Source organism: Mustela putorius, unplaced genomic scaffold, assembly GCF_011764305.1.
Source record: "Mustela putorius furo isolate JIRA1106 unplaced genomic scaffold, ASM1176430v1.1 tig00003863_pilon_pilon_pilon, whole genome shotgun sequence".
NCBI lineage: Eukaryota > Metazoa > Chordata > Mammalia > Carnivora > Mustelidae > Mustela > Mustela putorius.
In genome coordinates, this window is record NW_025422015.1 from 27,256,463 (window position 1) to 27,272,199 (window position 15,737).

At 40.8% G+C, this 15,737-nt stretch overlaps 1 protein-coding gene across 8 annotated transcripts in view; it reads right to left on the reverse strand.

The window, feature by feature from the left end:
• Window positions 1-9,819: 9,819 nt before the first annotated feature.
• The window catches only part of TRMT11 (tRNA methyltransferase 11 homolog), a 58,502-nt gene continuing 52,584 nt past the window's right edge, over window positions 9,820-15,737 (reverse strand). For 3 of the 8 annotated variants that reach the window (XM_045066395.1, XM_004740147.3, XM_004740144.3), the window contains one exon: window positions 9,820-10,392. In XM_045066395.1, the coding sequence (XP_044922330.1) occupies window positions 10,261-10,392 (132 nt within the window). In that variant the 3' untranslated portion in view covers window positions 9,820-10,260. The other 5 variants (XM_013063427.2, XM_013063433.2, XR_001181855.2 and 2 more) reach the window with 4 other exon arrangements.

Genomic DNA, 15,737 nt, shown 5'->3' on the forward strand with positions numbered 1-15,737 from the left:
GTCCTTTAAGCCTCCAACTCCTGGTTTATGTTTATGCTCACTTCTTTTTTTTTTTTTTTTAAAGATTTTATTTATTTATTTGACAGAGAGAAATCACAAGTAGATGGAGAGGCAGGCAGAGAGAGAGAGAGGGAAGCAGGCTCCCTGCTGAGCAGAGAGCCCGATGCAGGCCTCGATCCCAGGACCCTGAGATCATGACCTGAGCCGAAGGCAGCGGCTTAACCCACTGAGCCACCCAGGTGCCCTATGCTCACTTCTGAACTCAGTGTCCTGACATCAAGCACCCTGTTGGGCTCTGAGCTCAGCAGGGAGTCTGGTTGACAGTCTCTTCCTGTCACTCCCTCAGGGGGGCATGCTCTCTCTCTCTCTCAAATAATACATAAAATCTTAAAAAAAAAAAAAAAAGTTGATGCTCTTGGTACTTCAAGGACATGTGAAAGGGAGGTACAGGCAGTCTGAGCAACTCTCCTTCAGGGAACACTCCGGGTCTCAGAAGAACAATGGACCCCAGTGCAAAATTCTGAAACAAGCAACAGGGTTTGAATCGTTTTTTTAATATATGACAGATTCTTTGAGGTTGATCAGTAAAATATCCTTTATGTATATTGCTCAGATTTCAAAATCATGACACTTCAGCAGCTCATTTGTCTTGTAGTAGAGAAGCAGCTCCTGGAGACAGGGCTTGTGTTTGTCCTTGGAAACAAGGACAAACACGAGTTGGCAACCCACACTCCGTATTTTCGTCAGCTTGCTTTTCTGCAGGCCTATACCGTCAGCACTGTGTGAGGAGGGAAATCAATAAAAATCATCTCTCTCATTGCAGGAGGCCAACTGGCGACTGTTTCCTGGCTCTGGAACAAATATCTGTCAGTCAGGGTCAGGGAGGTTTCTGTTGCATTCATCCGGGAAATCTCTTACACAGTGTAATGGCAAACTCAAAAGGCTTTGAGATGAGAAAACTAACACTCAGGCAGCACTAAGGATGTGGCTCACCCAACTCCGTCATTAACTGAGACCCAGAACCAAGCGGGAAAAACACACCCTAGAGTGGCAGCAAAGCTACAAACCTCATCACCACAGGCCCCCTTTCTCAAGCAAGTCAAGCACTTCAGCCACAGGGCGCCATTTTGTCAGAAGCTAAAACTTCCTGAGGATGTCCTCCAAAGGGATGGACACCATGGAGAGGGAGAGTCTCCTATGTTCAAATCCAGACTCTACAGCAAGGCACAGAAGTCCTTTGTGATCTGGCCCTCATTTCCTCTTCAGCTTCGCTTCTTCTCCTCATCCAATACCTTGAGCTGTAGGCAAGTGAACTACTTGAACTGTATCTAAATGTGCTTTTCCAGATACTAATCCCTGTGCCTGGAACACCCTCCTTCCCTCCCCATCTGACCTCATCCGGCAATTTCCACTCCTTCCTCAGGAGTGGACTTATGTGTCATCCTCTCTCACAAGTCTTCCTTCACCCAATTCTCTCCCACCCCTATCTTTTAAATGTAGATTTTATGGTTATTCAGGTATGGTGAGACCCATGGTCTGAAGACAATCACCTCCAAAAAGATAGTTTGGTCCCTGAAGTTCACAGAAGTAGAAGGCATGCCCCGCCATGCAGGCAGGACCACACGGGGTTAGTCAGAAGACAAAGGGGAGTGGAGAGAAAAGGTGGGCCGGAGCCTTTACTGGAGTCTTAAGGAAAGGATGGGCAAGGCTGAGTAAGTTGGCTAGTTTGAATAGTTTCAGTGGGCCCTGGGGTATAGAGACAGGCCTTAGTCTCTAGCTGCCTGGTACCTGTCTCTGGGGTGATTAGGACAGTGAAACTGTGGCCCAGAGTAGAAGGCAGGAAGGAGGAGAGAGTACCTGGACTGTCTGATTTGCATATGACTGGCACCCAGGCACGGAGTCCCTTACGACCTCTAAGCGTTGGCTGGCCCCAGGAGGACACCCATCCAGGGTCGGCAAGGCCCCCAAACTCAAAATATCAGAAACACATGATTCATACACCCTCCACTGTTAGAAGTGATTAAGTTCCTCTTATAGCCACCCTGGGCTTCCCCTCTGAAAAGACTGGCCTCTATTTTAATTAACTCCTTACCTCTTTGTTTGCCAGCACCCCCCAGCCCCTGGATTTACAGGCTGAGGACAAGGACTGTGTCTTTTCCATTGTTGAGAATGGCAATGAAGTACACAGAGATCAATCTTGACAGGTTCCAGAGTCCAGCCCTTCACTCTGAGGCACGAGGTGAGATCACCTGCTGCGGAAGGCTCCGGGACCACTCACAGCTGATGGAAAGGTGACATGTCTTCCCCCCAGAAACCTTATTCATTGCATAGTACTTTGCCTTGTTCTTGCCTTAGGAACCCACTTAGTGTCATGAAAGTTCTTCTCTTTGGGTTCAAAAATGCCAGACTGAAGGCAAAATGAAGTTCTGTTGTTTTCAGGTTCTGTTTCTCTGAAACTAAATGAAAACTAACAAAGGCAAAGGCAAAAAATAACTTTTCATTCATTTTTATTTATTTTGCTCCAACAGATAAGACTGTTTGTAGAATTAAATGTCAAGAGACCTTATGACATTTCCTGGCAGGATTTCTGTGTGAAGCTTTCAACCAGTCAGTTTAGTCCAAATTAGTAGGAGCTTCAGAAAAGGCTTTTGGTGGGTCCACAGCTGGAAAGAGGTTTTGTCATGAACTCTGCCAAATGCATAAGGACATATAAAAAGGGGCAGGGGGAAATTGGGATTTTTGGCTCAACATTTTTTAATAAATGAAAAAAACAAACAAAACCCCCAATTTAATTAAAATTTTCCCCATATTCTGGCCTACCCTGTAATTTTTATATCGCTGCCCAAAAGCTATTATGTAGTTACTTAAATAAGAGAAAGGAAAGGGAAGTATTTTTAATTTTAAAGGATAAGGATAAGAAAAAACTCTTGAGTTCTTCTTTTTCCACATCCTGAGTCCAAACAGTAGTAGCCTGGCTATTTCTTTAGCAGGTTTTTTCTTAGCGGCAACTAACAATAGCTTGTCAGTTTCTTTAAGTCCTAACTTTATGACGTAACACGCTAACTTACACAAGAATGGAGTACATCCAGCCCTCCAGTTTGGGCAGAAGTACATCTCCCCCAAGCCAGTCCTGTTCTCTAGAGCTTCAAGTAACGCAACAGAGTAACTTCATCTTATTAGTAATTTGAGTAGAAATTTCTTGTAATAAACTTGGAATTGCCTGATCCAGTCTCATGAGCATTGGGTCCTGCCAATTCTCTTTGCTAAACACACATACCATGCCGAGGGAGGAAATGCAACACAATGAACTTTGGAGCTCTGCAGTGGATCTTAACTCAAGTGCTTTTTTTGTCCCATGCAGGGATCCACTGCTCCTCATATGTGCCATCACCGTCCGGCTTTGGTCTTGCATCATCAAGAGCCTGCCCAGCAGCTCCACAGGCCTGTTCAATAGGCTCCTCGTGTTTAGGATGGCCAAACCTAAAGACATCCTCTTTCCACCATCTTCTGTCCCAGTGTGTATCATGCCGTCCACTGAGTCATCCAGCTGGAACCCTGGACATCATCCCTTACTCCTCATCCCTGTACCCAATCAATTACCGGGACCTGCTCATTTCACCTTCTCTCCAACCAACCCTTACTACCATCGCTCTAGGTGTGATCTTCACATCTCTAACGTGGATGTCCACATCAGCATCCTGACTAGCATTCCAGCTTCTAAGACTATCTCCCACCATTCCACACCACTACCGCCCAAGTGAGAGTCAGACCAAACCTGATCCTACTGCGCATTCTCACTGAAAATACTGAGGTAATGCCCTGTCCTCCCCCACCGTGGCAGGAGGGAGAGAGAAATCAGACATCCTCCTGCTGCATTTTCCAGCCTTGCCTGGCTGGTTCCCAGTTCACAATTCTGTGACTCTGAACGTCATGAAGCTTCCCTAGACACCACGCTATGCCTTGGCATCAACCCATCAGCAGGCGGGCCTTACAACACAGACAACAGGAAAAGTAGAGTAAGGCACAAAACTTGCACAGGGAACAGAGGTTACCACTAAAATAAAATAGAAAATTTGGAGTTTTTAAAAAAACATTTTCTGGGACCCAGAGGAAAATATAAAGAAGAAGAGTAAGGGTAATGAATCAGCTGGAATTTTTATTTCCTTGCTTTGACCAGTTAGAGTCCTTTTGGACCAGATCGCCACAGCTCCCTCTTTGGTGTTGGTTGTGCAGAGTTTTCACTGCCTGAGACTCCAGTCAGTGATCACCAGTTGTCTCTGAGTTTGAAACCTACCAGTTAAGACGTTGGTGTTTGACAAAGGACGAAACACTGCACTACTCTGAGCTAACTCTGGAGCAATGTACTGAGCCTTTCTGAGAAGGCTTGGTAAAGGACTGCCAGAGAAAACACAGAACAAATAGAGCAAATTTCCGAAGCTCAAAAATTCCAGATGCCTGTGGATGGTAGGGAGCATGGAAAGTCTATCAAATACTTTGACTATCAGCCCACGGTTGAGTGGCTTCTGCAATAAAAGGTATAATATCATTGTCATACCAAATGGTCCAAAAAAGCTAAACACTTGACACAGATTACTTTCAAGGCTGAAGTAGTATGGCTGGAGTTACCTGATTGGACTGGAACAGCAACACGTAACCTGAGAAAGTGTCAACAGCAGTGACGCACAACCAATAGCTCTCTGAGTGGGGCAGAGACCTGAAGGAATCAGTCTGCCAGGAGCGTGCTGGACAACACCCCATGCCGTGTGGTCTCCTCAGCCACAAGGCAACCAGGTCAACTTTTGGCAGGAGTCACAAGTCTGGCAACAAATGGTAGCTCTGCCTCAGAAATACAGTACTTGGTCTGTCCTACCTACAATGGCAGATGTGTTGGGGTGTTTTGAGACAATGACGGGTCCAGGCAACAGGGAGAGCAATTTGGCTAATGCCAGCTCGATTGTTTTATTCTGGTTGGTCTCACCAGAGAATGACCCAGACCATTCTCTCAGCAGCCACAATCTGTGTCCACTAGTTGTAGCCCCTAAAGAAGGTGCCTTTAATTTGCAAATCTCTAGTTTTCCAAGTGACAGACCAAACCAGAGATCATTAGTAGTCAATAAAAATACACCAAGGCTCAGCAAGGAGGGTACCGGCTGGAGCTATGAGAATAGCTTTGTGTTCTGCCCACTGACCCCACCAACCAGCTCCATCTCCATTTCTGATATGTGGCACTGAGATGAGACAGCCATAGCAGCAGCCCTCGGAAGACCACTGGGCCAATCCAATAGTTAAAGAGGCAGATCTGAAGCAATCTCCTAAATGCAACAACTAAATGTATTTTTAAAACCCCGAAATGTAACCTTTATGAATCAAGGACGCCACTGAGTCAGTGCCTTTGTCTTGGGCAATGGTATGAGAGATGAAATTTTCTCCAAAGAGCTGTCACCGTTTCATGTTAATCCAGGTTGCCAATGGGGCAAAGCCTGCTGTACTTTTTTTTTTTTTTTAAGATTTTATTTATTTTTACTTGACAGATAGAGATCACAAGTAGGCAGAGAGGCAGGCAGAGAGAGAGGGAGGAGGAAGCAGGCTCCCCGCTGAGCAGAGAGCCCAATGTGGGGCTCCATCCCAGGACCCTGGGATCATGACCTGAGCCGAAGGCAGAGGCTTTAACCCACTAAGCCACCCAGGCGCCCCAGCCTGCTGCACTTTTGAATAGGCCAGTTCCATCTGACAAACGAGGCTCGTTGGGCCCTTCTCACCTGATAGTTATGAGTCTGTTTCATCTCCGCCACAATGGAAACATGAGGTTGGATGGCTCCAGTATTCAATTTTGGCAAAAGCACAGTAGTTTACTAACAGTTTTTAGAGAAGAGGGGATGGGCAGAGGAGGGGGAGACACTGTCTTTCAATGGTGCCCATACATCCTCAGAAAGGCAGTCTAGGGTACAGGGTGTCAGTACCTCCTTGGATATACAGAAATGCAAGATAGCTATGGAGAATGGTTTCCCCATAGGTACAAGTTGTAGCAAAATAAAATAATGCAAAAAAAGAAAGTTTTGATGTTTGTGCTGGCAGCACTCAAACTGGTGCCAGCCATATTCCAGCCATAATTTACAAATAAATAAATACACACTTAAGGAGCTTCCACAGATTTCTATAGCTTACCAATACTGGTTTTGACCATCACAATCCACTTCACAAACTCACAACACACTAGATAAAATATTTGTACAATCCATCAAAACTCAACTGAAGCACCATTTAGAGTTTTCCATTCTAATTTTCTCCACAGCCTTTTTTTTTTTTTTTAATTTGACTAATTTCACACATAAGCCCAGCTAATCTTCACTGCTGGATGTTAGACAAAATAGAGTTCTTCCAATAAGCCCTCAGGAGAGAGTCAGGAAGGCTTGATTAAAGGAGAGATTTTAAAGGCGTAGAGGTCAAAGCAGATTCCTTTTTAGGCAGTTCAGTTTGGCATCACTGCAATATTATCTTAGTAAGAACATTCAAATTCTAGGACAAAAATATACTGAATACATCCTAATATCCCGAGAAAGAAGGCTAGCAGCTACAGAAAGCAAGACTGGCTTATCTTAACATTCATCTATTAAGCTCCATTTTGTTCCATGACCCAGGCTTCTTAAGAAACTGCCATGACAATTTAGCCTCCATCCCCCTAAGAGCCTGTCTTCAATGGCTTATGAAGGAAGGGATAAGAGCCAAATTCCAGGTTGGTCTCAGTTATGTCTAAACGTCAATTTGCTTATCCCACACAGTGAAACATATGAACATCCTGAGGCAGGCCTCTGTTAAGGAAATAGGGTCAGGTTCCCTCGTAAGCTTTTTCACCCCAAAGGATAGACAGGAATGTGCTGTCTCTATGATTCTATGGCTAGATAGAATCACAGATATGTTTATCATTCCATTACAATTCTTTACACTCTAGACCTTATGTTCTCAAACCACTCTGTTTTAGAGACGATCTCAGTGTTTTAGTAAAGTACAAACATCATCAGTCTAGTGTTATTGTGTCCGTGAGTATGTTCTGGATTAAGGCACTTTTTTTTGTTTGGATTACAAACCACATTACTTGATAAATATCTGAGAAAAATGGGAGTGGGTGAGTTGGAAATAAAAGTAGACTTCACTTATTCTATGAATACAATCCTTCTAAGAAAAAAGATTCTTAACAAGTGTTTAGTTTTCTAAATAACTTTATAATGGAGCAAAACCATGCTCTTGTAAAAAGAGCCAAAGTCCTTACTCTGGTATAATTTATCCCCTTTTGGTCAAACAGGAAAATCAACAATGAGGTCATCAATTTTCTCAGCAACACCCACCTCCATTTCCACCCCTATACTCCATTAATGAATTTATTTACTTACGCCCTGCTTTAGCTACAAAGAATTTTTTTCCCAATAGAACCATTAACATCAGCTTATTTCCACTGTGCTTTTTTTTAGGGAGACTAAAATGGTATAGAAAGATCATTCCCCCCAAAATGTTACATTCTATTTCCAACATACAAACATATTTAATTCCGTATTTCTTTGGATTATCAATACCTGATAATACTTCCAGCATAGGATGTCAGCAGTTCTCCTAACTCAAAACAACTGAGGCCTTTGATTCAAGAGCCAGATTTGCTTATATTGGCATCTAGATAATACAACCTTAATATCTAATTTCCTGATGCTAGAAAAAAAAGTCAAGCCCCTGCTTCTTTAATTTAATTATAAGAGTATAAAACATATTACCTCAAAAGCTGTTTCTAAGTCTCAAACTTCTAAAGCACATTTTTCATCCAATAATATAAACACATTCACTACAATGCATCTGGTATGTTAACTCATACTCGACTGTCCCAACAAACTTCTACTTGTAATCACCACTTTTCTTAAATATGAAGGGAATCTCAAATTTTGAGTGAGTTTTGTCCATAAGGAAATAGTGGTAATACTGACTTACCTCCCAGAATTTAAAGAGTTTGAAATGTTTTATTGCTCAATCTTTGTATTTAAAGAATTAGTCATAAGGAAGTTAGTGGTGAGCTGGCCAAAACCCGGGTCACCATAGGCGGGAAGTGGCTGAGAAACTTGTAGCAGATTTTAATTTTTTTTTTTTTTTAATCTGCTGGCCACTCTGGCTAAACACACCAAAGACCATCCACTCCACCATTTCCTCCCAGCTATCCCAGCAAAAACAAATCCCTACCAGAATGGATAGGAAAAATGTTACTTCAGATGAAACACCACCAAGGTACCCATCTGGATTTTATGGATATTTAATATGTGCCAGAAACAAAATGATAGATTTTGTCATGTTATGTACATGAAATAGGCCAGCCAACAGACCACCTAGGGTTCACACACAGATTCCACTATAAATTCATACTACAGGACTATCCAAAATGTAGGCACTTTACTAGGGGATATTCTCCTAGTAAATGCATAAGGAGCATGCATACAACCAAAACACTCCTGGAAATGATCTGCTATAACTTACAAAGAAAGTAATAAGATCCTGATGCCAGAAAATAGTCTCTTTTTTTTAGAATAAGAGTTGAGACCTCTGCTTTAAAATCAAAATTGGTTGAAAGTGATCAGGTTTCTTTTTCACTTCTAAGTACCAACTTCAAAATACACCTCCATTTCCACCCTTATGGTAGGTAGACTCTGAGTCTACCTACTGATATTTCGAGAATAGACGACTGAATTTGATGATAAAGATGAGGAAGAATGGAAACTCAGAAGACCTCAGTTGGTGGTAAGAAGAAATAATTTGAAATGTTTTTTTTAATATTAGATAATTTTTAAGGACGAAGTGACTAAAGTAATATAACTTCTCCAGAACTATTTGCACTAATTTTTGTGATAAGCAAAAACAAAAACAAAAGCAAAAACAAAATGGGACAAGGTTATAAAATCTCATATGCTAAATTCAGTCAGCTACAGAGTTGCAAATTCACCCTCCATATAACCTCAAAAAAATTTAAGTAAGATGGTTTATAAACAGAAATACTGAAAATATATTATCCTTGAATACTTTTAGATTTTCCCCAGTGTACAAAAAATCACCCAGAATCCAAAACAAAACAATCACTGAAATGTTTGAGATCTGCTGCTGAGATGCAGGGTTGCAGGACAAGAAAAGAACTACCCAGATGGCCTCCTCTCTCTCTCTCTGCTTGGGCAGGTCTTTTGGAGGTCCTAAGCCATGCAGATTCAAACTGGGAGTCCATAAAAGCCAGCAGTTACACTAAAATAATAATAATAATAATAGCATAAATAAAAATAGGCTATGGTTAGAAGGAGAGATCCGTTTACTGCTACCCTGCTGAGATACATTTGACCACCAAGAACAGGAAAGCTATTAGCATCCTGATTTAATGGGTAGAGTGGTTTTCAAACAAGATATTTTCATGATGGACACTATGTAGACTCAGCAAAGTTTCTCCTTCAAGAAAAATATAGCTTCTATTTCAAAGAGCTCTGATTAGGCCTAATACCATTAGGGAACCATCAAGGACTTGTGTTGTTGTTTCTGCTCTTTAACTATCGGTTACTCTCTAAACCAAAAATTGTGGGTAGTTAATTTGACCAAGGTCTAGGAATGCAGGAGCAAGTCCAAGGTATAGACGAGCTTCAGATGTGGACAGGCTTCAAGGAGTTGCGGAGCTTTTCAGGTCGCCAGGTCCTAGCCTTTCTCCTCCTTACCATTATCACTGTCATTACATACTAGCCTGGAATTCATTAAAAAAAAAAAAAATCATTTCTTTTATCACCTCCCCCCTAAAAAACAGTGAATACAACACAATTTTAGGAATCCTCAATAAGCTTTATTAGTGGCACTGTAAATCAATTACAATCAGAAAGCAAATAAACAAACCCACTGATGAATAAATTCTTAATCATGGTTAGTTAATTGCTTATAACATATTCGGCAGGTATCTGTTTAAAAAGTCAACAAAATCAGCTCTCCTTGCAAATTAATTATCAAAAATATAACTGTTTTCAATTTCCATAATACTTGAAAATACAAATATAAATTAAATAAGGTTCCAAAGACCACATAAAACAAAATAATCTATAAAACAAAGCTAATTGTAAGAGAATTGTTCAATTTAATTTGTAGCTTTTATTTTGTTATATAAAATTATTTAAAAGAGTATATGTTATCTGTATCATACATGGACGTTCACATCCAGATGTCTTTCCTGTTAAATCCTTACTCTTCCCATTGTCAAAATCTTAATTTTCACTGTTGGCTAGATTTCTCGTCCTTGGCAATTCTTTTTGTAACGCCACTGAAATATTTCTCACGGAAGGAATTATGACCTTGGTATAGGAGAAAGTGATCGCTTAACAGATGTGAATACTCGTCCCGGTTCTGGTTGGTTAGAAAATATAAAAAACAAAGATGTTTGAGTTATTTCTTTGCTTAGCTGGAAACCAATGCAGTTATTACTTTAAGCAAAATCTCCCCCCTCTGGGGCATGTTTGTTTTTCTTTATTATCTGAATTAGAAATACACCACTGTTCTGTATCTGTATCAAGCTTGCATATCCAACATCTGCTTCATCTTGTGTGATCCACGCAACAATTCTCTGCACAGAGAGACCACATACTTTTTGCTGGAAAAACAGAGATCCAGAGAGGGCCAAAGAGAACCACCCTGGGCAACACAAGTCAAGACAATCACGAGCATCTTCAGATTCACGGTTTAGCACAAACTGAAATCAACTGTGACTGTAAGAATCATCACACCAGGAAGCCTCTACTCCGAAGATATCTAACAATAATTTTGTATGATGTCATACAGAGAAATAAAACTATATGGAGGTATATCCATATTTAGTCCTCAAAATAAACTAGTCCTGGCAACTTTAACCACAGTAGATGAAGAGGCTAAACAAGTGATTTCCATACTTTAAGACATCAAGAGACGGGGAAGCACTGGGGCTCAGACTGATGTTTAGGCACTTGAAATACAAACCTGGGGTAGAATGCTCTACTTCATCCTAGGAAACTGAAGGCTAATGAGCTTCTCATCCAATTTCACTAAGCCATCTCAAACTGTGAAAAAATCTAATCGGAAATAAAATCTCAAAATCTCACTTCCTATGTACTTCTGTAAATTCAGATTCTACTGCATGTAAATTGATGTGATTTTGAGAACAAATGTAAAGACACAATTAGAAAATACAAAACCTAATTTTTTATATCTAGGTTTCAATATCAAAATGGTACCTATAAATATATCTGGAATACAACAATCTTCAAAATATTTTCACATTTTTCCTTATTCCCGTATGAGATGAGTATCTTTATCTTTTTCCTCATATCTAACATTCAATAAAAGCCCAGGTGTAGCAAAATTACATCGGCTGATTTGTTTTTTCAGAAATGATTTTGCCACAGATATTAAAAAACAAACAAACAAAAAAATCACACAAAACACAAAATTATTAAACCTGCCCAGATTTCTGGATTCATTACAAAAAAAGAAAAAAAGGCCTTCCCTGTGGCACCATTCTGCCATTCCGTGTTGCAGCCTGCGTTCCATTTCACTTATCCACAGGATTCTACTTTCCTCTCCTAAGAATTTTGTTGGTTCATCTCTCTTGCTCTCTCTGCTATGAAGCCTTCATTCTCTTGTGAGTTTCCTTATTATCTTTTTCATGGTCTCAGGAAGAACACAGGACAACCTGCATTGTCACCCCCACCACCTTGGACTGGAACCCCTTTCCCATACTCCTGCTGTATCTAGTAGCTCCCCATTTGATCAGTACCTCAGCCAGCTCAGTACAGGAATTAGTGAAAAGAAAAATACTACCCTAGAAATTGTAAGAAGTAACACCATCCATTTTCTCTGCACAAGGAAAAAAAACTACCAGGCCTGAGGCACTTATGACCCCAAAGCAGGTACAGGGCTACTTATGTACCAGGCATTGTTCCAAGCACTTTATATACACTGACTCATTCAATCCTTACAATGACATAAGAACAGCCTAAAGTTCTCTCCACTTTACAGATGAGGAAACTTGAGGCACAGAAAAGTTAACTAGCTTGCCCACAATCACACAGCTCTTGAGTTAAAAAGCCAAGGTATAAATACATCTCCAGAGACTGAGCTCTTAACCTGCATGCTGTATTGCTTCTAACAATCACATCATTAAAAAAGTAAACCATGAGAATAAAGGTAAAGTATCAAATTTTTAAAATACCACTTAAATTTTATGACACTAAGTATATTAGTGTCACTAATATACTTATATATACTTTATACACTAACTATAAATTCCTGCAAGCACATGAAAACATGCCAATTGTTACTAACTTCAGGCTATATAATTTCTAAAAGATAAAAGATAAATCTTATCTGATCAACCTGTAGGTATACGATTAAGGAATACCAAATGAAACGTGGCATTTACTAGGTATTTATTATGGGCCAAAAACAATACAAACGTTTTATATAAACCCATCGGCTCTTGGAGAGAAGTACACTACTACTAGCATCCCCCACAGATGAGGAAGTAAAGAGTACAGGCCCAAGAGAGCACAGCTGGTAAGTGATAAGGATTTAAACATACATCTACTTGACCCTTGATACCATACTCTTAACTGCAACATAATGAGGATTTCTCCAACAGAGCTAACTTTTTCCTCAACTCAAGGAGTATCTCTGGGGATCCAGATGATAAACTAAGCCTTTGACAGCTGAGCTGCCTACCCACGAAGCAACAGAACTGGATCGGAAGTTTTACCAACTTAGTGCTAGCAAATAAGAGGATTACTTCAGTGAAATAAGAGGATAATTTCAAAACAAAATTTTTATACAAAGAGAACATCTAGGGAGCCACAAGGATGCCTGAGGGATACCATAATCCTATGAGTGTCATCGATTTCAGAAGATTCTAGTCTGGTCCACATCTCAGAACTGTTCAAGGACAGCAGCAATATAGAACAATCCAGCATTTAACCTTGGCTTGCACGTTTCAACTTTCATCAAAAGTCTGACTCAAAAGAGTCAGCTGAAAGGAAGGGATATGCCATTATCCGCTCCTCCAATTATTCTAAATTCTATCCCTGTATCAAATAAGATCTCCAGAAAATATGTCCACTTCCTGACCTACATTAGCGTCATCCTGGCAGAAATGTCACTTGGTTACACTTCAGAGCTTCATCCAGATGCCGACATCTCTCCGGCTGCTTGACTTCTCCTCACAGCTCTGTGCGTCATTCTCCACCTGGGCACTGAAATCAGAAGCCTGGGTCAAATTCCTCTTCATTTTCCTCTCACATTGAGTCAGACCTCGAATCTTCCCTTCTGCATCCTAAATGTCTCAAATCCACTTCTCTCGCCCACAGTCAGTAAGGAGTTTTCAGCTTCATTGTATCTTCCTGCCTTTTTCCCCTAAACAGCCAGTTGCCATGCCTTCAGCGGCTCCCTCTCCAGTCTATTTTCCTTACTGAGACCAAATTCAACTTGTTCAAACACAAACGTAATATGTCAGTATTTCTGGCTAAAATCCAAATGAGTTCAAACTTCCCCCAATTCTGAGGCTTTCCCCTCACTGTCTGGGATGAGAGTCAACTGCACCATCAGTCTGCTGAATAGCCTCTCCGTTTCCTCTGCCACACCAGAGGAATCAGGCAATGAGGTCCTTCCCAGGTCTGCCTTCCGTCTTCTCTCCTCCCTGTGACGCCTCCAAGCCACACACGATCACCTCTCTGTTGAAATGCATTGGAGACTACTTCAGGGAATGTTCTGGAGCTGCAGTGGTGAAGACGAGAAGATAGATTCCAACATGCAGGCTTAGAGTAAGACATTTGAGGATGGGCTGGAGACTGACTGAGGCTCAGTTGCTAGTGGGTCTAGACCACCTACACTGCCAATTACACAGCTCACCGGGGGAAGCAAAAGTATAAGACAAAAGCTGAAACACAATGGGAGACAGGCTTCCCCCACAGACCAAAGAGATAGCTTAACAAAATGGCTTGTCTTTGACCTAAAGGACATAAACAGGACAAACTGGGGATAAAAAGCAGAGACTATGGACGATCAGAGTAAGAGAACAGAAATGAATAGCAGGAGCCTGGAAAACCCAAAAAGGAGTAATTACGACCTATGCTAATTAATGGCTATCAAGAAAACGTACTACCGGGGCACCTGGGTGGCTCAGCTGGTTAAGTGTCTGCCTTTGGCTCCGATCATGATCCTGGGATCCTGGGATCAAGCCCTGTGCCAGGCTCCCTGCTTAGTGGGGGAGTCTGCTTCTCCCGCTCCCTCTGCCCTTCAACCCTGCTCAAGCTCTATTACTTTTTCAAATAAATAAAATCTTTCAACAAAAGAAAAAGAAAACATTTTACTACGTATGGCATAATGGCATATTTATTTGAGTAGTTTAGATCTCAAGACTTCCTCAGAATAGAGGAAAAGCAAAATAAGCCCCTACCAGACCATATATTCAGTGGTACAGGGACCTAGAGGCAGAGAAATACATGCTCCTGGAAAAAGTTAGGAAAGGCAATAACCTTAGAGATGCAACCTCTGGGAGGAAAAAAAAATTCCTATTTTATCAATAATCAGTGTGAGGTATGTGTTTGGGTCCAATGCTGGAATGCCTTCTTCTGAAAGGCTGATCATGAAATAAGATATTCATAACAAAAACTCCTGAAAAACCCCAAAACCCCAAATCTCTTGTGCAGTCAGAGATCTGGCAAGAGCTGCTCCATTACCTAGTAGCATTAAGTCTTGCTTCAAGGTAAGAGAGACACCCCAGGAATGTCAGCTACCACTTTCATCTAAGTGGAAACATCATAGTTCATAAAATGTTCCATATGAAACATTCGGTAGTACCTATAGTCTATCACATATTATCATATACATGCCATACATGTAAATACCACACACCTTTGTACAAGGTGTGTACATTTAAAATATATCCTTTCTACATGAAATCTACTATTTGCAACTGTTCAGAATTTAGGTTACCTTGATGCTGAAGAAAATGGCAAACTTGATTGGTTTTTTTTTTCTTTGATTCTATCTTCAGTTTATCAGGGCTCACACTTGAGATGATGATATTCAACTCTACATATTTTTCATCGCCTTTTCATGACTCCTCTCTATTCACATTCCCAGCCCATCTCAACCAAGAATATCTGCAGATTTTTTTTTCAACTCCGTATCTTGAAGACCAAAGTGCTAACGAAAAGGAGAAGAGTATCCTCAAGCAACACAACCCTTGATGTCCCCCATACGTCAAGCTCAAGCTTGCCCCAGTGTTTGACTGCTGGTCTCCCTAACACTTCCAAATCTCTCTAACACTATCAGTCTTTGTATCATCTATGTATCCTAAGACCTGAGTTCTGCCAGTTATTAGTAAGCAAGAAAATACTTCATAGAAAATAAAAACACACAAAGACTTAAATGCCCAGAGAGAAAACTATGGCAGTGCATGATTACAGACTATCCTTCCCAAATTTCATAACTACCAGTTAAATTTTGGAGCATGTTAGTAGTTAAGGAGTTACGATTAAAATATTAAGATTATCGATTACACTGTTTCTTAGACATTCACCATCTAAAAAGTTTTATTGCTGAGGTATAGTGGATACAGTGTTATATTAGTTTCAGGTGAACAACATAGTGATTCAACAATTTTGTACATTACTCAATGCTCACCACAGTGTTTATCACCATCAGTCACCACACATGACAATATT